This window comes from Rhinatrema bivittatum, chromosome 2 (genome assembly GCF_901001135.1).
Source record: "Rhinatrema bivittatum chromosome 2, aRhiBiv1.1, whole genome shotgun sequence".
Classification (NCBI taxonomy): domain Eukaryota; kingdom Metazoa; phylum Chordata; class Amphibia; order Gymnophiona; family Rhinatrematidae; genus Rhinatrema; species Rhinatrema bivittatum.
The window spans coordinates 224,663,397-224,688,650 of NC_042616.1; the positions used below are offsets into that span (position 1 = coordinate 224,663,397).

At 49.4% G+C, this 25,254-nt stretch overlaps 2 protein-coding genes across 11 annotated transcripts in view; one reads left to right on the forward strand and one right to left on the reverse strand.

The window, feature by feature from the left end:
* Window positions 1-19,173, reverse strand: part of LOC115084403 (citrate synthase, mitochondrial-like) — a 307,904-nt gene extending 288,731 nt beyond the window's left edge. For all 4 annotated transcript variants that reach the window (XR_003854548.1, XM_029589235.1, XM_029589233.1 and 1 more), the window contains exons 1-2: window positions 19,061-19,173; window positions 6,110-6,210 (exon numbers count right to left, since the gene is read on the reverse strand). Coding sequence is in view for 2 of the 4 variants with exons in the window: in XM_029589235.1 (XP_029445095.1) it covers window positions 6,110-6,115 (6 nt within the window). In the remaining 2 variants the exon portion in view is untranslated. The remainder of the gene's footprint in view (window positions 1-6,109; window positions 6,211-19,060) is intronic.
* Window positions 19,174-20,484: 1,311 nt separating this feature from the next.
* The window catches only part of OXNAD1 (oxidoreductase NAD binding domain containing 1), a 99,912-nt gene continuing 95,142 nt past the window's right edge, over window positions 20,485-25,254 (forward strand). For 2 of the 7 annotated variants that reach the window (XM_029589239.1, XM_029589236.1), the window contains exon 1: window positions 20,487-20,667. The gene's annotated coding sequence lies outside the window, so the exon portion shown is untranslated. Of the gene's footprint in view, window positions 20,668-20,798; window positions 20,890-20,996; window positions 21,087-25,254 lie in introns of all 7 variants that reach the window. The other 5 variants (XM_029589237.1, XM_029589238.1, XM_029589241.1 and 2 more) reach the window with 5 other exon arrangements.

Sequence of the window (25,254 nt, forward strand, 5' to 3'; positions counted from 1 at the left end):
ACATTAGGAAAGCAGGTGCTGACTTTTCAGCGCCCACTTTCCGCGCTTTATATTGCATCGGTCCCAATGTAGGTAACAAAGTACCCAGATGTTTTCTACCTGCATGGAACCAGGTAGAAAGTCTATATATGAAAATACATACAAAGGGGCTGATGCAATACAGTGCGCTCAGCTGAATGCACTGTATAACCTGCACTCCGACGCGGGTTAAATAAGCGCTAATCCACCCCCTAATGCAATAGGGGGATTAGTGCCTATTTAACCTGCGTCGGATGCGGAGTGAATGTAATAGCCTCATTCACATGCAAATGCATGTGAATGAGGCTATTACTCATTCACTCCGTATGCAAATAAATAAATGTGCGTCTCAGGCGTTAATAGCTGAGTGCAGGTAAAAAGTACAGAAAAGCAAAAAAAAGGAAAATTAGGTTCTTACCTTTGCTAATTTTCGTTCCCGTAGTACCATGGATCAGTCCAGACAGCTGGGTTATGCCTCCCCTCCAGCAGATGGAGTCAGAGAGAAAACTGAAAGCACCCCCTAGATATACTGGTGTGCCACCTGCGATCCCTCAGTATATGTGATATCAAAGCAGAAATAAGGAATGAATCACCTTCAACTGTACCCCCAAGAGAATGTCAAAAATTGTTATCTATATCATCACCTAAATGACCAGATCAAGTAGAAACCTCCTCGAGAACAGGTAAAACCAGACATAACAAATAGGACACCACAGAGCGAACAATAAAACACGAGGAAAGGAGACACTTCACCTCGAAACTGTGGCATCTATTACAAATACAAACTGTAATGGAAGAAAAAACAGAAATGGAACACGAGCGGACTCCCAGAAGTACTGAGGGCGGGCGTCTGGACTGATCCATGGTACTACGGGAACGAAAATTAGCAAAGGTAAGAACCTAATTTTCCTTTCCCAGTACGTACCAGGATCAGTCCAGACAGCTGGGATGTACCCAAGCCGCCTTAACTGGGGTGGGACCCTGAGAGTCCCGCTCGAATTACACTGCTTCCAAAGGACTCTGCAGGAGGACCACGGACATCCAGGCGATAATGCCTGGCAAAAGTATGCCAGGATTTCCATGTGGCCGCCCTGCATATCTCTTGGCAAGAGACCAAGTGATTCTCCGCCCATGAAGTCGCTTGAGATCGCAGAGAATGAGCCTTAAGCCCAGCAGGAACAGGCTTACCACATCCGACATACGTGGCCGCAATAGCACCCTTTAACCAGCGTGCAATCGTAGCTTTGGATGCCTGGAGACCCTTCTTGGGTCCATTCCACAACACGAAAAGGTGATCTGACTTCCTAAAGTCATTGGTAACCTCCAAATAGCGTAAAAGGATCCGACGGACATCCAGACGCCTCAAGTCCCTACCTTGAGAAGACTGCAGGTCCTCGTCCGAAAAGGAAGGTAATTTCACCGTTTGGTTGACATGAAACGCGGAGACCACCTTGGGCAGGAAGGAAGGAACAGTTCGTAGGGAAACCCCTGACGCCAAAATGCGCAAAAACGGTTCCCTGCAAGAGAGAGCCTGAAGCTCCGACACCCGACGAGCCGAGGAAATGGCCACAAGGAAGACAGCCTTGAGAGTCAGATCCTTCAAGGAAGCCGCCTTAATAGGTTCAAACGGAGCCGCACACAAGCCACGGAGTACCAAGTTCAAGTTCCAAGACGGACAGGGAAGCCTGACGGGAGGACGCAAGTTTTTAACCCCTCGCAAAAAACGCGCCACATCTGGATGACTCGCAAGGGAAGAGCCCTCGACCTTACCCCGCAAGCAGCCCAAAGCCGCCACCTGAACTCGAAGCGAATTATACGCTAACCCCTTCTTCAATCCATCCTGTAAGAACATAAGGATATCCGCCACGGACGAACGTCTGGCCGAAGTACCCACCGTGTCACACCAATCATGGAAAACTTTCCAAACCCTCGCGTAGGCGAGCGTAGTGGACGACCGACGAGCCCGAAGGAGAGTAGACACCACCGCGTCCGAATAACCTCTCTTCTTCAACTGCTTCCTTTCATAAGCCAAGCCGCCAGACAAAAACGATCCGCCAGATCGAAAAATACCAGACCCTGACGAAGAAGATTGGGAAGATGACCGAGACGTAGTGGGCCGTCGACTGCCAAGTTGACCAGATCCGCGAACCACGGACGCCGCGGCCATTCCGGAGCCACGAGGATCACCGGACCGTGATGGGACTCTATGCGTCTTAGCACTTTCCCTACCAGGGGCCACGGAGGGAACACATAAAGAAGAATGTGACGAGGCCACGGAAGTGCTAGCGCGTCCACCCCTTCTGACGCGTGCTCTCTCCTCCGACTGAAGAAGCGTACCGCCTTTGCATTTTGACGGGTCGCCATGAGGTCCAAGCGCGGAGTCCCCCACCGCCGCGCGATGAGAGCCATCGCCTCCGACGAGATCTCCCATTCTCCTGGATCTAGGTGCTGCCGGCTGAGGTAATCCGCTTGAACGTTGTCGACGCCGGCAATGTGGGTGGCCGCGAGACGCTCTATGTGCCTTTCCGCCCAGGACATCAACAGCGCCGCCTCGGTCGCTACCGTCCGGCTTTTTGTGCCTCCTTGTCGATTTATGTACGCCACTGTGGTCGCATTGTCCGACAGAACTCTTACTGCCCGTCCGCGTACCAGTGGAAGGAGACAACGCAAGGCCAGGCGAACTGCTCTGGTCTCCAATCGGTTGATGGACCAAGTCGCTTGGAGTGCTGACCAGGTGCCCTGGACTGCACGGGACTGGCAGACCGCTCCCCAGCCCGACAGGCTGGCATCCGTTGTCACCACCAACCAAGGCGGGGGTTCGAGGTCCACCCCCTGTAGAAGATTGTCTGGAGTCAGCCACCAAGAGAGACTGGAGCGAGCCGGCTCCAGCAAAGGCAATTCTATCCCGTACTCCTCCGAGCGGGGATCCCAGCGAGATAGAAGTGCTCTTTGTAACGGACGCATATGCGCAAAAGCCCATTGTACCATTTCCATAGTAGACACCATATGACCAATGACTTGTAAATAATCCCAGACCGTGGGAATCTCGAGCTCCAACAGGCGCCGTACCTGAGTCATGAGATTGAGCATGCGTTGCTGCGGAAGAAAAACCTTGCCCACCAAGGTGTCGAACCGAGCTCCCAGGAACTCCAGCTGTTGGGTCGGTTCGAGTCTGCTCTTCGTGAAGTTGACTACCCAACCCAACTCCTGCAGCTGGTGCACCACTAAGGAGACCGCCCGGGTGCAGGCCGCCTGCGACTTTGCTCGAATGAGCCAATCGTCGAGATAGGGATGCACGAGGACGCCTTGACGGCGGAGGGAAGCCGCTACCACCACGAGAACTTTGGTGAACACCCTCGGCGCGGTGGCCAACCCGAAGGGGAGGGCGCAAAACTGGTAGTGGTCCCCCATCACCATGAACCTCAAGTACCGTTGATGCCATTCTCTTATTCCGATGTGAAGATAGGCCTCTGTCAGGTCCAAAGAAGCCAAGAATTCTCCCTTGTGGACGGCCGCAATAACAGACCGGAGGGTCTCCATCCGGAAGCGGGGCACACGCAACGCCTTGTTTACTCCTTTGAGATCCAGAATGGGTCGGAAGGTGCCCTCCTTCTTGGGCACCAAGAAGTATATGGAATACCGACCCATCCGTAGCTGGTCCCGCGGAACCGGAACCACCGCCCCCAGAGCCTGCAGATGGGCGACCGTTTGGGCGATAGCTACCTGTTTTTCTACCGGGCCGCATGGCGATACCAGAAAGAGATCCCGGGGGGGACGTACAAAATCCAACTCGTAGCCGTACCGGACCACGTCGAGGACCCATTGATCCGAAGTGATCTTGACCCACTCCTCCCAGAACCGGGACAGCCGACCTCCGATAACGGGAACGGAGGAGTGGGCCCGCGCACCTTCATTGTGCGGGCTTGATGGCAGGAAAGCCTTGGGAAGAGCCTCCGCGTAGAGGCCTCCTGCTGCGAAAGGAAGAAGAAGACCAGGCCTGGGATCTTGTCGCCTGCTGCCGCTGGGGAAGGGAACCCCCTCTTCCCCCACGGAAACGCCGTTGCCCCCGAAAGCGAGCCCTAGCGTTACCAAACGACCGAGATTGCCGAGGCTTATCCTCAGGCAACTTGTAAACTTTGTTGTCACCCAGGTCCTTAATGAGCTGATCCAGCTCCTCACCAAACAGCAACTTGCCCTTAAAGGGGAAGGAACCTAACCTCGCCTTGGAGTTGGCATCCGCCGACCAATGACGGAGCCACAGCAACCTCCTGGCTGAGACTGCCGAGGACATAATGCGAGCCGATGTGCGCAACAAGTCATACAGGGCATCCGCAGTATAAGCGACCGCCGCCTCAACACAATTTGCCTGCTCAGCCTCTCCCGGAGGGAGCTCCTGCATGGTCAGCAGCTGCTGAACCCAGCGGAGGTTGGCCCTCTGCACAAGGCTGCTGCAAGCCGCCGCTCGGACCCCCAGAGCCGCCACGTCAAAAATACGCTTTAATAAGACCTCAAGCTTGCGGTCTTGGAGGTCCTTCAACGCTATACCCCCCGTCACGGGGGCATCAATAGAGGGGGGGGCTCGAGGAGTCCCCAAATCGGGCTGGGAGCGCGCGCTCTGTGCACCAGGAGAGGGAGGAGGGGAGATTTCCTCCTCCTCCGACGCTGACGACTCAGCCTGCCTCGTGGCCAAGATGGCCGCCGCACTCCTCCCCGAGGGAGGAGGGGCCGGAGAACAACTGCCTGCAGCGCTGCGATGCCGGGACGGAGAGGGGAGAGGAGACCTGCTGCGGGCAGCGCTTGGCCCCCGAGAGGATCCCTCGCCCCCGGGAAAACATCGGGGACAGAGACCCTCTCGGGAGAGTCGCGCCCCCGCCCCCCCACAGGACACGCAGAGCGACGACCGCGGCATCAGCGAAGAGAACGGAGCTGCAACACAAAAACGGCGCCAAAAGCAAGGTGAGGAAAGAGCCTCACAGATACAGCGCGCCGGGTGAACTAGCCACCCCCTCCGGGTCCAAGAACACGCTGGCAGGCCGGGGTTAAGGAAAAAAAATTATATATATATATATAAAACTCACTGCCTGTCCCCAACAGGACTTAAGTGACTCAGCGAGCCCGATTCAAAACTTTTACTTTTTTTTTTTTTTTTTAAACCCCCTTCAGGGCTGAATCCCCTGGAATTGGGGGGAGGGTGACCGGCCCACCGGTAATCTCTCCCCCAGGTTCAAGGACACTGTAATCCGGGAAATTAAGGAGGACACTGCCCTCCTGCCTGCCCGCAATGAGCTCCAACCGCGCTGCGCCAGACACTAGAAACACAGACAGACAGACGATAGGAGGGAAGAAACCAATTGATCTTGTCCCTTTTTTTTTTTTTTTTTTTTACTTTAAATGTTTCCCAGTACCGATAAACTGACCAGACCAGGACCGCAGGTTATGCCTCTCAATCTGCTGGAGTCAGAGAATATACTGAGGGATCGCAGGTGGCACACCAGTATATCTAGGGGGTGCTTTCAGTTTTCTCTCTGACTCCATCTGCTGGAGGGGAGGCATAACCCAGCTGTCTGGACTGATCCTGGTACGTACTGGGAACTGCTTTTCTGTACTTCTTTTCTTAAGTAAAAAATAAAAAAAAAAAACTCGGCAGACCACCGAGTTATGAATACTGTCTGCCAGTAATGAAAATGGCCTTTGATAAACCCATGGCGGGGTCGCATTAGCAAGGAGGCGCTAGCGACCCTAGCGTCTCCCTGCTAGCGCGACCCTTTAATTTGGATACATGGCGCCCCCCTTGCGGGCACCATGCACACATTAGGAAAGCGGGTGCTGACTTTTCAGCGCCCACTTTCCGCGCTTTATATTGCATCGGCCCCAAAGATTTTAAAATGAAATCTGTGCTCATACTTTCATTCCCTGACCTAAGTCTGGACAGTTTTTACGTGGGTAACAGCCTAAGTATTTTTACCTGCATCTGAGTTTGGGAGACATAAACCATTTTATGGAAAATGTTTGGTTATTGGTCCTTTAATTTTAAGACAGGTTGGAATTTTACTTTTTAAATAATGAATGAGAATAATAAATGAAAACTAACCTTCATTGAACTCTTCAGTATATCTTTTCAATATCTGAGACCCACAAATCAGGTGCACTTTAGTTAGGTCAATCTATGAGTTTAAATATGGTCTCTGGGGACTGGTGGAAAAAAAGAACACAATTCAGCACCCTTTATAAATACATCCTAAGCAGATCAACAGAAAACTGAAGAGCCTTATAGACATGGTTACCAAATCTGTCATTAGAGAAATCCTGCTTGTTGGATTTTCAAGATATCCAACATAAATATTTTATTTTATTTTATTTATTTAGTTTTTTATATTCCGCTTTTCACACTTTTTATTTTCAGCACTTAAAAGTGGATTACATTCAGGTACTTTAGGTATTTCCCTATTCCCAGAGGTTTTACAATCTAACAGGTCGATACTGTAAGACCGCGGGAGAGCGGACGAACGCCCGCTCTCCCGGCGCACGCACCGGCCCCTCGCCGGTGCGGGCGATTCAGTATTTAAATGAGGTGACGCGGGAAAAACGGGGAAAAGGAGGCGCTAGGGACACTAGCGCGTCCCTAGCGCCTCCTTTTTGTCAGGAGCGTCGGCTGTCAGCGGGTTTGACAGCCGACGCTCAATTTTGCCGGCGTCGGTTCTCGAGCCCGCTGACAGCCACGGGCTCGGAAACCGGACGCCGGCAAAATTGAGCGTCCGGTTTTCGCCCCGACAGCTGCGGGCCGAATTCAAATTTTTTTTTTTTACTTTTTTTTACTTTTGGGGACCTCCGACTTAATATCGCCATGATATTAAGTCGGAGGGTGCACAGAAAAGCAGTTTTTACTGCTTTTCTGTGCACTTTCCTGGCGCCGGAAGAAATTAGCGCCGACCTTTGGGTCGGCGCTAATTTCTTAGAGTAAAATGTGCGGCTTGGCTGCACATTTTACTTACTGGATCCCGCACGCATACCTAATAGGGCCATCAACATGCATTTGCATGTTGAGGGCGCTATTAGGTGCCGCGGGTGGGCCACGTGTTTTCCTCCCCTTACTGAATAAGGGGTAAGGGAAAACACGCGTCCAGAGCAGGCTGACAGTGCGCTCCGACGGAGCACACTTTACTGTATAGGAAAATTAGGTTCTTACCTTTGCTAATTTTCGTTCCCGTAGTACCATGGATCAGTCCAGACAGCTGGGTTATGCCTCCCCTCCAGCAGATGGAGTCAGAGAGAAAACTGAAAACACCCCCTAGATATACTGGTGTGCCACCTGCGATCCCTCAGTATATGTGATATCAAAGCAGAAATAAGGAATGAATCACCTTCAACTGTACCCCCAAGAGAATGTCAAAAAAAATTGTGATCTAAATCATAACCTAAATGACCAGATCAAGTAGAAACCTCCTTGAGAACAGGTAAAACCAGACATAACAAACAGGACACCACAGAGCGAACAATAAAACACGAGGAAAGGAGACACTTCACCTCGAAACTGTGGCATCTATTACCAATACAAACTGTAATGGAAGAAAACAACAGAAAGGAACACGAGCGGACTCCCAGAAGTACTGAGGGCGGGCGTCTGGACTGATCCATGGTACTACGGGAACGAAAATTAGCAAAGGTAAGAACCTAATTTTCCTTTCCCTGTACGTACCAGGATCAGTCCAGACAGCTGGGATGTACCCAAGCCGCCTTAACTGGGGTGGGACCCTGAGAGTCCCGCTCGAATTACACTGCTCCCAAAGGACTCTGCAGGAGGACCACGAACATCCAGGCGATAATGCCTGGCAAAAGTATGCCAGGATTTCCATGTGGCCGCCCTGCATATCTCTTGGCAAGAGACCAAGTGATTCTCTGCCCATGAAGTCGCTTGCGAACGCAGAGAATGAGCTTTAAGCCCAGCAGGAATAGGCTTACCACATCCAACATACGTGGCCGCAATAGCACCCTTTAGCCAGCGTGCAATCGTAGCTTTAGAAGCCTGAAGACCCTTCTTGGGCCCATTCCACAACACGAACAGGTGATCTGACTTTCTAAAGTCATTGGTAACCTCCAAATAGCGTAAAAGAATCCGACGGACATCCAGACGCCTCAAGTCCCTACCCTGAGAAGACTGCAGTTCCGTGTCCGAAAAGGAAAGTAATTCCACCGTTTGGTTGACATGAAACGCGGAGACCACCTTGGGTAGGAAGGAAGGAACAGTCCGTAGGGAAACCCCTGACGCCGATATGCGCAAAAACGGTTCCCTGCAAGAGAGAGCCTGAAGCTCCGACACCCGACGAGCCGAAGAAATGGCCACAAGGAAGACAGCCTTGAGAGTCAGATCCTTCAAGGAAGCCGCCTTAATGGGTTCAAATGGAGCCGCACACAAGCCACGGAGTACCAAGTTCAAGTTCCAAGACGGACAGGGAAGCCTGACGGGAGGACGCAAGTTTCTAACCCCTCGCAAAAAACGCGCCACATCCGGATGACTCGCAAGGAAGAGCCTTCTACCTTACCTCGCAAATATCCCAAGGCCGCCACCTGAACTCGGAGCGAATTATATGCTAACCCCTTCTTCAATCCATCTTGTAAGAACATAAGGATATCCGCCACAGATGAACGTCTGGCCGAAGTACCCACCGTGTCACACCAATCATGGAAAACTTTCCAAACTCTCGCGTAGGCGAGCGTAGTGGACGACCGACGGGCCCGAAGGAGAGTAGACACCACCGCGTCCGAATAACCTCTCTTCTTCAACTGCTTCCTCTCATAAGCCAAGCCGCCAGACAAAAACGATCCGCCAGATCGAAAAATACTGGACCCTGACGAAGAAGATTGGGAAGATGACCGAGACGCAGTGGGCCGTCGACTGCCAGGTTGACCAGATCCGCGAACCACGGACGCCGCGGCCATTCCGGAGCCACGAGGATCACCGGACCGTGATGGGACTCTATGTGTCGAAGCACTTTCCCTACGAGGGGCCACGGAGGGAACACATAAAGAAGAATGTGACGAGGCCACGGAAGTGCTAGCGCGTCCACTCCTTCTGACGCGTGCTCTCTCCTCCGGCTGAAGAAGCGCACCGCCTTTGCATTTTGACGGGTCGCCATGAGGTCCAAGCGCGGAGTCCTCCAACGCCGCGCAATGAGAGCCATTGCTTCCGACGAGATCTCCCATTCTCCTGGATCCAGGTGCTGCCGGCTGAGGAAATCCGCTTGAACGTTGTCCACGCCGGCAATGTGGGTGGCCGCGAGACGGTCTATGTGCCTTTCCGCCCAAGACATCAACAGCGCCGCCTCGGTCGCTACCGCCAGACTTTTTGTGCCTCCTTGTCGATTTATGTACGCCACTGTGGTCGCATTGTCCGACAGAACTCTTACTGCTCGTCCGCGTACCAGTGGAAGGAGACAACGCAAGGCCAGGCGGACCGCTCTGGTCTCCAATCGGTTGATGGACCAAGTCGCTTGGAGTGCAGACCAGGTGCCCTGGACCGCACGGGACTGGCAGACCGCTCCCCAGCCCGACAGGCTGGCATCCGTTGTCACCACCAACCAAGGCGGGGGTTCGAGGGCCACCCCTTGTAGAAGATTGGCTGGAGTCAGCCACCAAGAGAGACTGGAGCGAGCCGGCTCCAGCAAAGGCAATTCTATCCCGTACTCCTCCGAGCGGGGATCCCAGCGCGATAGAAGTGCTCTTTGTAATGGACGCATATGCGCAAAAGCCCATTGTACCATTTCCATAGTAGACACCATATGACCAATGACCTGTAAATAATCCCAGACCGTGGGCATCTCGAGTTCCAACAGGCGCCGTACCTGAGTCATGAGATTGACCATGCGTTGCTGCGTAAGAAAAACCTTGCCCACCAAGGTGTCGAACCGAGCTCCCAGGAACTCCAGCTGTTGGGTCGGTTCGAGTCTGCTCTTCGTGAAGTTGACTACCCAACCCAACTCCTGCAGCTGGTGCACCACTAAGGAGACCGCCCGGTTGCAGGCCGCCTGTGACTTTGCTCGAATGAGCCAATCGTCGAGATAGGGATGCACGAGGACGCCTTGACGGCGGAGGGAGGCCGCTACCACCACGAGAACTTTGGTGAACACCCTCGGCGCGGTGGCCAACCCGAAGGGGAGGGCGCAAAACTGGTAGTGGTCCCCCATCACCGTGAACCTCAAGAACCTTTGATGCCGTTCTCTTATTCCGATGTGAAGATAGGCCTCTGTCAGGTCCAAAGAAGCCAAAAATTCTCCCTTGTGGACGGCCGCAATAACAGACCGGAGGGTCTCCATCCGGAAGCGGGGCACACGCAACGCCTTGTTTACTCCTTTGAGATCCAGAATGGGTCGGAAGGTGCCCTCCTTCTTGGGAACCAGGAAGTATATGGAGTACCGACCCGTCCGTAGCTGGTCCCGTGGAACCGGAACCACCGCCCCCAGAGCCTGTAGATGGGCGACCGTTTGGGCGATAGCTACCTGTTTTTCTACCGGCCCGCATGGCGATACCAGAAAGAGATCCCGGGGGGGGACGTACAAAATCCAACTCGTAGCCGTACCGGACCACGTCGAGGACCCATTGATCCGAAGTGATCTTGGCCCACTCCTCCCAGAACCGGGACAGCCGACCTCCGATAACGGGAACGGAGGAGTGGGCCCGCGCACCTTCATTGTGCGGGCTTGATGGCAGGAAAGCCTGTGGAAGCGCCCCCGCGTAGAGGCCTCCTGCCGCGAAAGGAAGAAGAAGACCAGGCCTGGGATCTTGTCGCCTGCTGCCGCTGGGAAGGGAACCCCCTCTTCCCCCACGGAAACGCCGTTGCCCCCGAAAGCGAGCCCTAGCGTTCCCAAACGACCGAGGTTGCCGAGGCTTATCCTCCGGCAACTTGTAGACCTTGTTGTCACCCAGGTCCTTAATAAGCTGGTCCAGCTCCTCGCCAAATAGCAACTTGCCCTTAAAGGGGAAGGAACCTAACCTCGCCTTGGAGTTGGCGTCCGCCGACCAACGACGGAGCCACAGCAACCTCCTGGCTGATACCGCCGAGGACATAATGCGAGCCGATGTACGCAACAAGTCATACAGGGCATCCGCAGTATAAGCGACAGCCGCCTCAACACAATTCGCCTGCTCAGCCTTCTCCCGGCGGGAGCTCCTGCATGGTCAGCAGCTGCTGAACCCAGCGGAGGTTGGCCCTCTGCACAAGGCTGCTGCCAAGCCGCCGCTCGGACCCCCAGAGCCGCCACATCAAAAATACGCTTTAATAAAACCTCAAGCTTGCGGTCTTGGAGGTCCTTCAACGCTATACCCCCCGTCACGGGGATTGTCGTATGCTTTACCACAGCCGTGACAGCCGAATCTACCGTGGGCGTCTTCAAGAGCTCCAATGACTCCTTGGGTAAGGGATATAGCCTTTCCATGGCCCGATTCACCCGCAGGGACGCCTCTGGGAGGTCCCATTCCTTTGAAACGATCTGTAAGACCTTGTGGTGAAAGGGAAAGGTCTGCGGATGAGCTCTAATCCCTGCCATAGCAATATCCCCTGTAGACGTGTCCGCCTCCTGCGGCGGAGTCGTTAACTCTAGCTCCTGCAACACGTGAAGAATAAGGGAGCTCAATTCCTCCTTTCCAAACAAACACAGCACCTGGGGGTCATCCCCTTCTACGGCCCCCTGAGTATCCGCCGTCAAAGAGTCCGGAGCCCCCGGGGACTCCGGCACGGCTGAGTCCTCCGGGTCCGCAGCTCCCCCCCCCCGCGGACGGGGACCTTGGCCCCCGGAGGAACCCGCGCCCGGCTGGGTCCCCTGGGGCAAGGCAGTGGACCTGGGGACTTTCGGGGGAGCGGGCGCCTCTGCCTCCCAGCCGGATTCTGCCTGCAAAAAGGCTTTGTGCATTAGGAGCACAAAATCGGAAGAAAAGGGGACCGCCCTTTTCAACCCTTTCTTCGGGGCATCTATAGAGAGGGGGGCTCGAGGAGTCCCCAAATCGGTCTGGGAGCGCGCGCTCTGGGCTCCAGGAGAGGGAGGAGGGGAGATTTCCTCCTCCTCCGACGCTGACGATTCAGTCTGCCTCGTGGCCAAGATGGCCGCCGCACTCCTCCCCGAGGGAGGAGGGGCCGGAGAACCACTGCCTGCAGCGCTGCGATGCCGGGACGGAGAGGGGAGAGGAGACCTGCTGCGGGCAGCGCTCGGCCCCCGAGAGGATCCCTCGCCCCCGGGAAAACATCGGGGACAGAGACCCTCTCGGAGAGTCGCGCCCCCGCCCCCCCCCACAGGACACGCAGAGCGAAGACCGCGGCATCAGCGCAGCGAACGGAGCTGCTACACAAAAAGGGCGCCAAAGGTAAGGTGAAGAAGGATCCTCACAGATACAGCGCGCCGGGTGAACTAGCCACCCCTCCGGGTCCAAGAACACGCTGGCAGGCCGGGGTTAAGGAAAAAAAATTATATATATATATATAAAACTCACTGCCTGTCCCCAACAGGACTTAAGTGACTCAGCGAGCCCGATTCAAAACTTTTACTTTTTTTTTTTTTTTTTAAACCCCCTTCAGGGCTGAATCCCCTGGAATTGGGGGGAGGGTGACCGGCCCACCGGTAAGCTCTCCCCCAGGTTCAAGGACACTGTAATCCGGGAAAATTAAGGAGGACACTGCCCTCCTGCCTGCCCGCAATGAGCTCCAACCGCGCCGCGCCAGACACTGACACAGACAAACAAATGACAGGAGGGAAGAAACCAATTGATCTTTGTCCCTCTCTTTTTTTTTTTTTTTTTTTTTTCAAATGTTTCCCAGTACCGATAAACTGACCAGACCAGGACCGCAGGTTATGCCTCTCAATCTGCTGGAGTCAGAGAATATACTGAGGGATCGCAGGTGGCACACCAGTATATCTAGGGGGTGTTTTCAGTTTTCTCTCTGACTCCATCTGCTGGAGGGGAGGCATAACCCAGCTGTCTGGACTGATCCTGGTACGTACAGGGAACGACCTGTAAGTTTCATACAGCACTGCAAGTAGATATTTTTTATGCATATGATAGATATAATCAAAACCTAACCAGCTGAGGACCTCTGAGGGCTATTTAGAGAACCACTGCCATATCAAGGAGGGTAGCTGATTCTGTCTTGGGTTTTACCCCAATGCATTTGTACATTTACAGTTCTAATTTCCCTAAGAAACACAAGATTACAAGCATGCAGTGGGATTAAAACTAGGTCTGCTTCTGCTGGTCACCCTTGTCATGAGCAGTATGTTCCCCTTACTTACAAAATACTCCTGACCTGCTATGCAGAGGCAGGAGTAGTGCTAAGGAATAGTAACAGTGTTTAAGGAAGGATTTAACATCCGAAATGGCCAGAACAGGAAAGTAAGTGTGTCTCAGTTAATGCCCTTGTTTGTTTTGTATATATACTGATTTTATTTCATAGAATAACATACATTTGTTTGTCATGTCTCCTTATCTAGTTATGTATTTTGATTTATTTTATTATATATGTTACTTTGTAAACCGTCCTGAACTTAGGAGGGTGTGGGTAAGAAACACTCAGATAAATAAATAACACGATTCAGTTGCTTTAGAACAGTGGTTCTCAACAGATGTGTCGGGACACACTAGTGTGTCTCAAAGTCCCAGGAGGAGTGTCACAGAGAAAGACTGATCTTTCCTCATCAGTCTGGGCAGGAGCTGGCTGACTAGCGGACCCCTGCCACATGTTGCAGTGGCTGAGTCAGATTCTTTGCCCTCCCTGCCCCTTCCCCTTGCTCATTTAGCTCAGTCACTCATCCTCTTCCCCCTTGGTCACTCCCCCCCCCCCTTCCCTCCCCTGTCCCCACTCCAACTCTGTCCCCTCACACTCACCTCTCCCCTCATTCTTCCTCCCCTGACAGTTACCTCCCTCCTCATTCTCCCTCCCCTGTCACCTCAGTGACTCCCCACCTGGTGAGGGCTGTTTTGTAACCTTTCGGAGATGGTGCACATTTTGTGTATGAGTTTGTGTGTGCCCTCCCCCTTTGTACCCCAAAGTAATCCCCACAGAAACTTGTGTTTATATAAGCCCCCCCACCCTCCCCTCCCCCCCCCCCCCCAGGCCGGTGAAATAGACTAACCCACAAGAGTTGCAGAATCTCGGAACTGCCCCCCCCCCCCCTGCAGGCCCGACGATACCTTTCAAAAATGGTAGTCGGTGGGGCGGGCATTCGTTCCCGCATGGAAGTACTGGCACCGGGCCCTCAAGGTGGAGCAATGGGAGCGGTCGTCTCGCTCAGATAGTAAGGGCGAAGGTGCGCCGGTTGCCAGTTCAGAAAATGGCGTCGACGGGCCCTCGCCCTTACTATGTCACATGAGCTACTGCCGCTATTGGCGTTCCCGAGTGTCCTAGTAAGGGAAAGAGCCGTCGGCGCCATTTTGATTGCTGGCAGCCGACAGCCGTAGTGTATGCGATGTGACCCGGAACGGTATTACCCCCCCCCCCCCCGCTGGAGCAGCCCGAACTATTCTGCAGTTTTCCGTGCGTTCGAAGGTTGAGGGCAGTAAGTAGAAAAGTCATGTGCGTGAGGGGTGTGAGGAGGGTGTTTGTGTGTGAGTTCGTAGGGTGTGGGAATTGCAAACATGTGGCATGTGAGTGGCCTCCCAGTGTAGCATGCTGGTATTTAGTGGGTTTTTGTGTGTTTTTTGAGGGTGTGTGAAATAAGTACAATTGGCATGTGTGCGGGGGGTGTTAGGTAGGGATGTGAATCGTGTGATTGATCGTCTTAACGATCGATTTTGGCTGGGGGGGGAGGGAAATCTGATCGTCATGTTTTGTTTTGTTTTGTTTTTTTTTAAATCGTAAAAAATCGTAAATCGGGGGAGGGCGGGAAAACCGGCACACCAAAACAACCCTAAAACCCCACCCCGACCCTTTAAAACAAATCCCCCACCCTCCCAAACCCCCCCAAAATGTTTTAAATTACCTGGGATCCAGTGGGGGGGGGGGTCCCGGCGCGATCTCCCGCGATCTCCCACTCTCGGGCCACGGCTGCGTTAATAGAAATGGCGCCGGTGGCCCTTTGCCCTTACCATATGACAGGGCATTACCTTTGCCAGACCAGAGTAGTCCTTTCCTAGTCTCCTGCAGGCCGGCCCAAGGGGCCACTAGCCTCATGTTCACAACACAAACAATATCAGCATTTCAGAAAATGTTTTCTAAATATTTTAATACTTATCTTCACAGTCCCACAAAAAAGGAATACCGTGCCCCTCATCACCCCTCACTACTCAATCATCCCTTCACATGCTCATATCCCTGTTCAACATTCACAGCCCCTCCCACATCCTCGTCCCCATGCTCCCTCTCTCCCCTATTCAACTTCTTGCCCTTTCCTCTCCCCTTCCCTACCCAGAATACCTCTGACCACCTCTTTCCTATCCCTTCCTGCTGATCATCCCCCACTCCCCTTCCATCTCTCTTCCCTGCCCATCAGCCCCCAACTCCTCTCCACTCCACCTTTCCCTACCCAGCAACTCTAACCTCCTTTCCCCACCCCTGACTATCACCCCATGCATTCCTGCCCAGTAGACTCTTGAACTATCTTTCCATGCCATCCTGCCCAGTACATTTCCCCCTCCTCCTGGCTACCAGCCAGCAGAAAAGACTTGTCCAATCCAGAGTCTCCCTCCCTCTTTATCAGCAGCAGATGAGAGCAAGAAGTATTATGGAGAGGAAGATGAGGAGGCAGCAGCAGTGGATCTACAGAGCATACATCTTTCTCCCTCATGCTCCTGCTTTCACATCCAGGCTCCATGGGGTGAAGAGAGCATCGGCAGCCTCACTGCCAGGCCAGGCAGAAGAAGATAAAATGGGTGTCCTGCCAGGCCCATATGAACAGATGTTGGTGATATTGCATTCTGATCTGGATGAAGAAGGAAGGAACTACCTCCCACTGGCCAGGAAAAGGAGAAGGAAGCAAGAGCAGCTTCCTGTCATCTATATAAATAAAATGTTAAATAATTTGTACCAAATCGCTAATCTCAGCAACCACTTAACCGATTGCGTTCAAATTTGGACACAAGTTTCACCTCACATACGGCAAGGATCTTCTATTTATTTATTTAGTGATTTTTATATACCGCGGCACGTAAAAATATATATCACCTCGGTTTACAGTAAACAATTAAATTAGCAACAGGCTTTACATACAACAAGCTTTACAGGAAGAAAACAGATGACAGCAACAGGCTTAACATGAATAACGGAACTTACACTTATATTCTACACTTACATTACATATATGTCACACCGGGGGCTGGTAAAAAAGTTTAAAAATTTGGTTCCACAAAACAGTGACATCTGGTGGACGTAAGTGGAAGCTCTTACACCTTGCACAAACGCTCACACCCCACACACACGTGACCAATGTTTGTGATTCAGGGCAAAGGTAGCGCCGGCGCCATTTTGGTTCCTGTCACCCGACGTCACGAGTGCAGGAGATCGCTCCCGGACCCCCGCTGGACCCCCAGGGACTTTTGGCCAGCTTGGGGGGCCTCCTGACCCCCACAAGACTTGCCAAAAGTCCAGTGGGGTCCGGGAGCGACCTCCTGCACTCGCGCTGTATTGCCAATATTCAAAATGGCGCCGGCGCTACCTTTGCCCTCACTATGTCATATGTATGTAGCGCCGGCACCAAAATGGTGCCGGCGCTACCTTTGCCCTGTCATATGGTAAGGGCAAAGGGCCACTGGCGCCATTTCTATTAACGACCCGTATGACATAGTGAGGGCAAAAGTAGCGCCAGCGCCATTTTGAATATTGGCAATACGGCGTGAGTGCAGGAGGTCGCTCCCGGACCCCCGCTGGACTTTTGGCAAGTCTTGTGGGGGTCAGGAGGGCCCCAAGCTGGCCAAAAGTCCCTGGGGGTCCAGCGGGGGGTCCGGGAGCGATCTCCTGCACTCACGCCGTATTGCCAATATTCAAAATGGCGCCAGCGCTACTTTTGCCCTCACTATGTCATACGGATAGAATCGCAAGATTCACACTATGAACCTAGTAGGCAACGACTCAACATTGACCGACGAGACATCGTAAGAGGACGAATTTCCCTGATGAAAGGTCCGAGGGTGGACCTGAAACGTGGCCGCGTCGGTGACCCGTACAACCATCAGATAAGTCGGGGTGTTGTATGAGCTTTTGTTTAAGCCATAAGAGACTGCCTATTAAGCCCATCTAGGTTGCCTTGAAAATATCGCTTCATACCCTTCACCGGGATCAGTTACAAGGCTGCGAGGAGTGTTTACTTGAAAAAACTTGGAACATTGGAGTGATTCACTTCACGTTTATTAATAAGAGAAACGATAAATGTCTTAAAGAATACACACAGAAAAATTCACTTTTTAAAAAAAATGTTTGCACATTGATTACACACTTTGGTCGGAGGAGGTTCGTTGATGATTAGATTAACAGTCAGATCACCCTGCTGGGGATTTATGATTATTGTATATGAAACGTTCCTCTCCTTCCATAAATATTTTTCTTATTATAACAGTTGAATTTACCATACTCTTTTTTGAGAATTGAGGAATCCCATTTAAGAGAAGTTATACATGTAACATGAAGGATTTGGTTTGGGTTATTTCATTATTATTGTAAGAATCCTTCTTAACTTGGTTTGGTGCTCATCGATCACAGTTTGGTATTTCACATTATTAAGATGACACCAGAATCAGAATATCTTTTTTGTATGATGAGTTGTACAGAGAAATGTCTTAGTTCTGCTCTGTACCTATTGCTAGGAAGTGGGGGACTTCTGTGGATGCAGAGCATATGCTTATATTAAGTCCCATCATGGTCATGTGTTCAGTGTGTCACACATGAGCACCTCATCTCTTAGGTATGTCCCGATAGGCAAAAGGTTGAGAATCACTGTTTTAGAAAATGCCTCAGTTAATTCTAATACGTATTCTATGAGACTTCATTACCTTGTTCAGCTTTTGATTATCCAAAAATAGATATAAAAGGTCTCGTGATAAAGCTAGGTTACTACCTAAAACTCAAGTATAATACATTGAAAATAAGTATAAATAGAGGATACACCATAGGTAATCAGCCTGGCCCACTTACAGGCCGATACAGTAAAGTCCGCGGGAGAGTGGCCCGGCGGTAAAAAGAGGCGCTAGGAACACTAGCACGTCCCTAGCGCCTCTTTTTAGACAGGAGCGGCGGCTATCAGCGGGTTTGACAGCCGACGCTCAATTTTGATGGCGTTGGTTCTCAAACCCGCTGACAGCCACGGGTTTGGAAACCGGACACCGGCAAAATTGAGCATCCAGTTTTCAACCCGCGAGCCGCTGGCCGACTTCAAATTTTTTTTTTAAACTTTTTGTAACTTTCGGGACCTCCGACTTAATATCACCATGATATTAAGTTGGAGGTGCACAGAAAAGCAGTTTTTACTGCTTTTCTGTGCACTTTCCCGGTGCCCGGAGAAATTAGCGCCGACCTTTGGGTAGGCGCTAATTTCTGAAAGTAAAATGTGCGGCTTGGCTGCACATTTTCCTTTCTGAATCGTGCGGGAATACCTAATAGCGCCCGCAACATGCATTTGCATGTTGCGGGCGCTATTAGGTTCGGGGGGGTTGGACGCGCGTTTTCGACCCCTTACTGAATAAGGGGTAACGCTAGCGCGTCAAAACCGCACATCCAATCGAGGATTAACGGTGCGCTCTGTCGGAGCGCACTGTACTGTATCGGCCTGATATAACGTTATAACCCAATAGAAAGAAACAGCAATACACCAACTAGGCAGGGGGTGTGTTTTCTTTTTCTCAACAGTCTTAGAAAACCAGCGTACTTAAAAAAATCGAAGATTTCATCTGGGTTAGGGCCCTGATAAAAATCTCCTGGGATTTCCTCCGACTTTTCTTTTGCGATCCCGTTCAAGAGAATCCTACCCAACTGGCAGTTGAGGAATTATGGGAATTTTTTTTTTAATATTTCGATCATGAATTGCGATCTTTTTTTTTTTTTTTTGCTCATTATCAGCCCCGCTGACCAACCTACCTGGGCCTGACTGCTCCCCCAGCGACGGGTACCTTGAAGGCGCTAGTGCTGTGTGTATTGGTGCTGGGTAGCCGCCGCTGTTCTTACTAGAGTCGCTCGCGTGGCCCCGTACCCGCGCGCTCACCGCAACCGTTACACTGCCGAGAGAGGCGCGAGTGCCGGAGGGTGGGTATCTTTCCCGCCTCGTAGCCTGCCAGTGCTTTGAAACCCCTTTGGTTATAGGCGGCGAATGGAGAGGAAAGGGCAACCCTTAAAAAAAAAAAAAAAAAAAAGCCCGCGATCGAAACGCATTGATCTATACGAAATATATGGAGTTGGGGAGCTGTCAGTGACGGATTTAGGGGTTTAACACCTGGAGGCACCGATGGTGCTGTGGCGCCCCACCCCCATCCCCTAGTAAAGTCAGACAGCAGGGAGTGATGTTGAAGGCACAGCCTCGGAGTTCACTGCCGCGGTTCAGGGATAGATTCCATGGCAAAATCCTAAACATTCAAAAATATATTGAGAAATATGGCCATCTTTTCTATTACATTATCAACCGTCCTTGTATCTGTACAATTTATTTTTCTTTTATTGTATGAGGAAAAGGGATAGCAAGCATCAGTACAGGGAAGAGATCTTAGGGATGGGGAGAGAAGGAGGATGAGGAGAGAGGCGGGGGAGAAGTGAAAGGACCAAATATAGGGAAAAATGAGAGGAGGAAGAATCTGAAATCTATGATGGGAGAGGCTGAGAGGGAAGAAAGTTTTGGGATTGAGGAAGGGAAGCAGGGAGTAGGAGGTGTTGAGGGATAAATTCCAGGACCTGGGAAGACAGAAGAGGTGGGAAGGATCGGAGGTTCCTGAATCTGGGAGATAGATAATCCAAGATCAAAAAAGAGGGGGGTTTGAAATATGAAGAGGGAAGGGCAGTGGAGGGAGTGATGAAAAGGCAGTTGTCTTTACTGTGCTCTGGTTCTGCTCTCCCTTGCATCCCCTCTGTAACATTGGCATTATACATTGACATTAGATTACAGTGGTTTTTGTCTGGCGGTTTGTATGTATGCAAGAGTGTCAGTGTAGTGAGGATGAATTGGTAGTGGGAGTGTGCAGAATATATTGACGAATGTGGCAAGTGTGCATTTGAAGTTGGTGAAGGCTCATTAAGGAAGCGGTGTGAGCGTGTTTGTTGGGGGAGTCTTCTTTGCGAGATGTTGAAACATTGGGTTATTATAGCAGTAGAGAGAATGTGTCAATGGGGTTTCCTTGGTGTGATGGTCAGTGTGAAAATATGTGTGTAATATCATGGAAGTATGTAGTTTTGGAAGATGTATGACTTAGGGAGACGTTTTTGAGTCAAAGGACGGTTTCATCGAGTTTTTCATATGTAAAATTTAGTGGAAAGACCCACTTAAGTGACGTCTGTGCGTAGCGACGGGACGTGTGCGTCCCGGGGTGGCGTCGGGACGTGTGCGTCTCGGGGTAGCGCCCGGGACGTCGGGTCGCAGCCGATGCACCTTGAATATCAATGGCGATTTAAAAGCAGTTAGCTTAGGAAAGAGGGTTAGTTGCTTTCTTGAAGAAAGTTTTGAACTTGTCATAGTGTAGTCTGTCGGTACAACGGAAGGGGTAAGTTGTGTGACTTTGATACGGTTTAAAAGCATGACCTTTTGCTAAAAGAACATAATATGGAGATTTGCTTTGGTGGTGCTCACGAGTGATGTAGTGTAGGTTGAATTTGTTGGACCTATATTTTGCAGGTGGTAACTCCGGTTGTGTTGTTCGACTTGTTTGGAGTCTGTTAAGGTTGAGACATCCCAGCCAGAAGCAGCTGGTCTGAAGTTCTAAGCGGTATGGCTAAAATATTTTAGCAAGAGTATGAATGGTGTGTCATGGGTAGTTGATGATTTTAGAATTAAAATGGTGTGTGATTTAATTTTTATGGGTTGTCGTTGTAGATGGTTATGTTTCCCCTGACAAAGCCAATTTTGGAGAATCAAGGGCTTCTTGTGGGGTGACGTTGAGTCTATGTTGGGATATCTGAAGAGGTGATTATGTCACGAAGAGAAAAATAGGTGAAGAGCCAGGAGGAAAGAGAAGCTTGCATCATGGGGCAATTTGGAGTAGATACATGAGCCATATGTTATATAAGTGGGAACATTCCAGCATTTATTATTAGTTTTGCTACACAATTGATAACTAAAGAAATAAATATGTGGCTTCCCTCATTCTAACCCCTGCTGTCAAACTTCTCCCAACCCCCACCAGAGTAACCATGATAAGTTTGCCTGTAGATAACCCTTGTCCACACCTCTGGTGTGGCTCCCTGAGTAATTGTATAGCCCTGTTAACCTGTCCACACGTTGTACTAGATATGAGACACTGGCTCTCCCGTCTCTTCATAATGTTGGGAATCTTTATGATGTACATAAGTTTTCTTTGTTTCTAGCCTTAAGCTTTCGCTTCCCTGTGCAACTGTCTCTGCACTTCCCAGTTCTCTGTTAACCTGGTTTTTTGTAACTGCTCTCTTCCTGCTTTATTGTTTATCCTTGTTACATGTAAACCGGCATGATATTTCTGATGATGGTCGGTCAAGAAAAACATAAAGAAAATAGCCTATTTTGATAATAGTGCAAACATATAAACATTTAAGTGAAGGTAAATATATAAGGACATACATGTATATGTGAGGAGTTGTAAAAGGCACATAAGCCATAGGGAAATAATAGAGATACATGTATACAGATGTTGGAAAACACATGTTAAACTAATTGGCGTGTTTAATTATAGCTTTGCAGCAATTTTTAATGGTATGAGGGGAAGGTTAGTGAAATTTTCATGACATTTTAGGGTGTATGTTGTAAGCATTTTATTAAAGTTTGGTAAACTCTTATGTATGGGTTAATTTTAAACATCATAATGATACAATTTAAAAAAAATTAAAACATGGTAACATCTTTGTTTAAAAATTGTGTTGTAGCTGTGATAGGTGAGTAACCATTTGGTTTTGAATGTATTAAAAAAAATATATATATATAGCATAAAGAATGAATAACAAAGAAAAATAATAAAACTCACCCTATTTATTCACAATGAGTTATTTATTATACTTCCATTATTTTAATGCTATGTCTGCATGTGTGGGTTATGTTGAAACAAATGGAGGATTCTTACATAATTGTTGCACCCTTGTTTTGAACTCCCAACATAGATTCTTCTGGAGCACCTTAAAAGCATGTAAATTGTCAGACATCTCCAGTTATTGATTTAGTCTTGGGTAAGGGATTCAGACAACTAGGTCTTGCACTAAAAAAATAGATAAACAAATATAGTGTTATGTTGCAAGAACAAATAGTAATATACCAATACTCAATGATAGGAGAAATTTCAACCTCCTTGATTTTATATATATATATATTAATTCTTTTCAATTTTCAAAAAACAATTCCAAGTATATAAACCTTGTACAGAAAAACAGGATATTGTTACTTCAATATAAATACAGAAGAAACATTTTCTTTCTCAAAAATAATTGTTTCCAGTTCACAATATCCAAAATTATAAGTAAATAGTGGGGGGCAGAAAAAAGAGCAATATTAACAAGAAATTTTAATTTAACAAAAGGAAAACAAGGCCTTTACATCGAGGAGAGCAATGGTATTTTAGCTTACTTGAGCCGGGTTAATAACTGGTAGTGATGGGGAGCGTGCCTCTAAAAAGGCCCTAAGCTGCTCTGCCTCATAAAATATGTATTGCACATTTACATGGGTACTTAAGCTTGCTCCCCGCTGTTGAACCTCAGATCGCATCTGTAGAAACTCTTTCCGACGTGCTTGTGTTGCCTTTATTACATCTGGGTAGATCATATGGGTCGTCCAAAAAAACGTTTGTCTATTCCTCAGAAACAAACTTAATACTTGATTGCGTTCTGATAGGAAAGCGAAGAAAATTGAGTGGTTTCCTTTGGATAACTCCAGTTCCCAGGGAAGTTTCCAGGAAATTTGTTAAATCTAAAGTAACATCTACATTTCCTTCTTGTTCCCCTTCTTCAGTTTGGGCCTGCTGTTGTGGAAGATAAGCTTTTACAATTACCAGTGTAGCAGATTCTGGTATTTTAAGAACCTGGTGCATATATGTCTTGAAGAGTTCCAGAGGAGAAATTAACCTAATTACAGGGAAACTTATAACCCTCAGGTTATGAGCCCTTAATGCATTTTCTACTCTTTCAAGCCTTTTATTCAAGAGTCCTTCAGATGTAATTAATTTTATCTGAGTGTTTTCTGTAGCTTTAACTCTTTTTTTTTTTTTTTTTCCCCAGATCCTCTACTTTTTTTTACTATATGAGATAAAATTTGATTATTACGGTCTGGTCTCTTGTATCCATTGTGACCAGTGATAGGGTCTCGATAGAGAAATCTATCGAACTTAAAACAGTCCATATTTATTTAAAAGTTTTTATATACCACACAAAGAGACATTTACATGTCCGTCTAGGCGTCCATATCCCTGCTAGTGTACCACTTTTATCCATCTCTGTTAATGAACCACACAGCAGGGCCCTCAAGTGGTTCTCTCCCTTCTCCAGTTTACCGCTCCTCTCAGACAGCATACCTTGTGTTGTTACCAGCAATCCTAGTTGTTCCCTTCGGTCCATGTCAGCAGGCAACTCTGATTGGACGTGCATTTTTGACACGCTATTATTACCCCTTATACAGTGGATAAGTGCAAGGTGATACATATAGGGAAAAATAACCCATGCTATGGATTATTATTAACCAAATGATAACACAATGTTAGCTCCTAATATGGAACCTACCACCCAAGAAAGAGATCTAGGCATCATAGTGGATAACACATTGAAAGCATCGGTTCAGTGTGTTGCGGCAGTCAAAAAAGCAAACAGAATGCTGGGAATTATTAGAAAGGAAATGGTAAATAAAATGGAAAATGTCATAATACCTCTGTATCGCTCCATGGTGAGACCACACCTTGAATACAAAAGATAGTTGTGATGGAGAAGGTATAGAGAAGGGCAACCAAATGATAAAGGTAATGGAACAGCTCCCCTATGAGGAAAGACTAAAGAGGTTAGGACTTTTCATCTTGGAGAAGAGATGGCTGAGGGGGGATATGATAGAGGTGTTTAAAATCATGAGAGGTCTAGAACGGGTTAATGTGAATCAGTTATTTACTCTTTCGGATAATAGACTAGGAGGGACACCATGAAGTTAGCATGTGGCACATTTAAAACTAATCGGAGAAAGTTCTTTTTCACTCAACGTACAATTGGACTCTGTAATTTGTTGCCAGAGGATGTGGTTAGTGCAGGTGGTGTAGCTGTGTTTAAAAAAGGATTGGATAAGTTCATGGAGAAGTCCATTACCTGCTATTGGTTAAGTTGACTTAGAGAATAGCCACTGCTATTACTAGCAACAGTAGCATGGCATAGACTTTAGTTTTTTGGGTGCTTGCCAGGTTCTTATGGCCTGGATTGGCCACTGTTGGAAACAGGATGCTGGGCTTGATGGACCTTTGATCTGACCCAGAATAGCATGTTCTTATGTGATGCATTTAGAGAAAAATAACCCTTGCTGTAGTTACAGTGCTAGGTTCTATCTTAGGAGTTACCACTCAGGAAAGAGATATAGGCATCATAGTGGATAATACATTGAAATATTTGGCTCAGTGTGCTGTGGCAGTCAAAAAAGCAAACAGAATGTGAGGAATTATTAGGAAGGGAATGGCATATAAAACAATAAATGTCATAATGCCTCTATCGTTCCACGGTGAGACCACAGTGTTGCGTCCGTCGCTGCTCGACGCCCTCACTCCGCCCTCCTTACCACTGTGGCGACTCCCTCCAGGCCTGATGGATGGCTTGCCTCCACGGCATCTTCTTGCCGTCTTCCTCTGGCATCCCCGGAGTGGCACGATGCTGTGGATCCGCCATGTTCCTGATGACGTAGGGAGCATGCGCTCCGAATGATGTTCCGGCAAGGGCACGAACCTCGGGGGTGTCCCCCTGAACTGACGTCATCCGCTTTCACTATAAAAGGTCTCAGAACTTGCTAACGGATTGAGTTAGCAAAGGTTTACCGGACAAGGGTTTCGTTACCTAAGCTACTCTGCCTCCTCGGATTTACCAGGTGTACCCGCTCCTCAGGGGGCCTCGCTCTCTTTTCTCTATTTCAGATTGCCCATGGGAACCGGTACTCG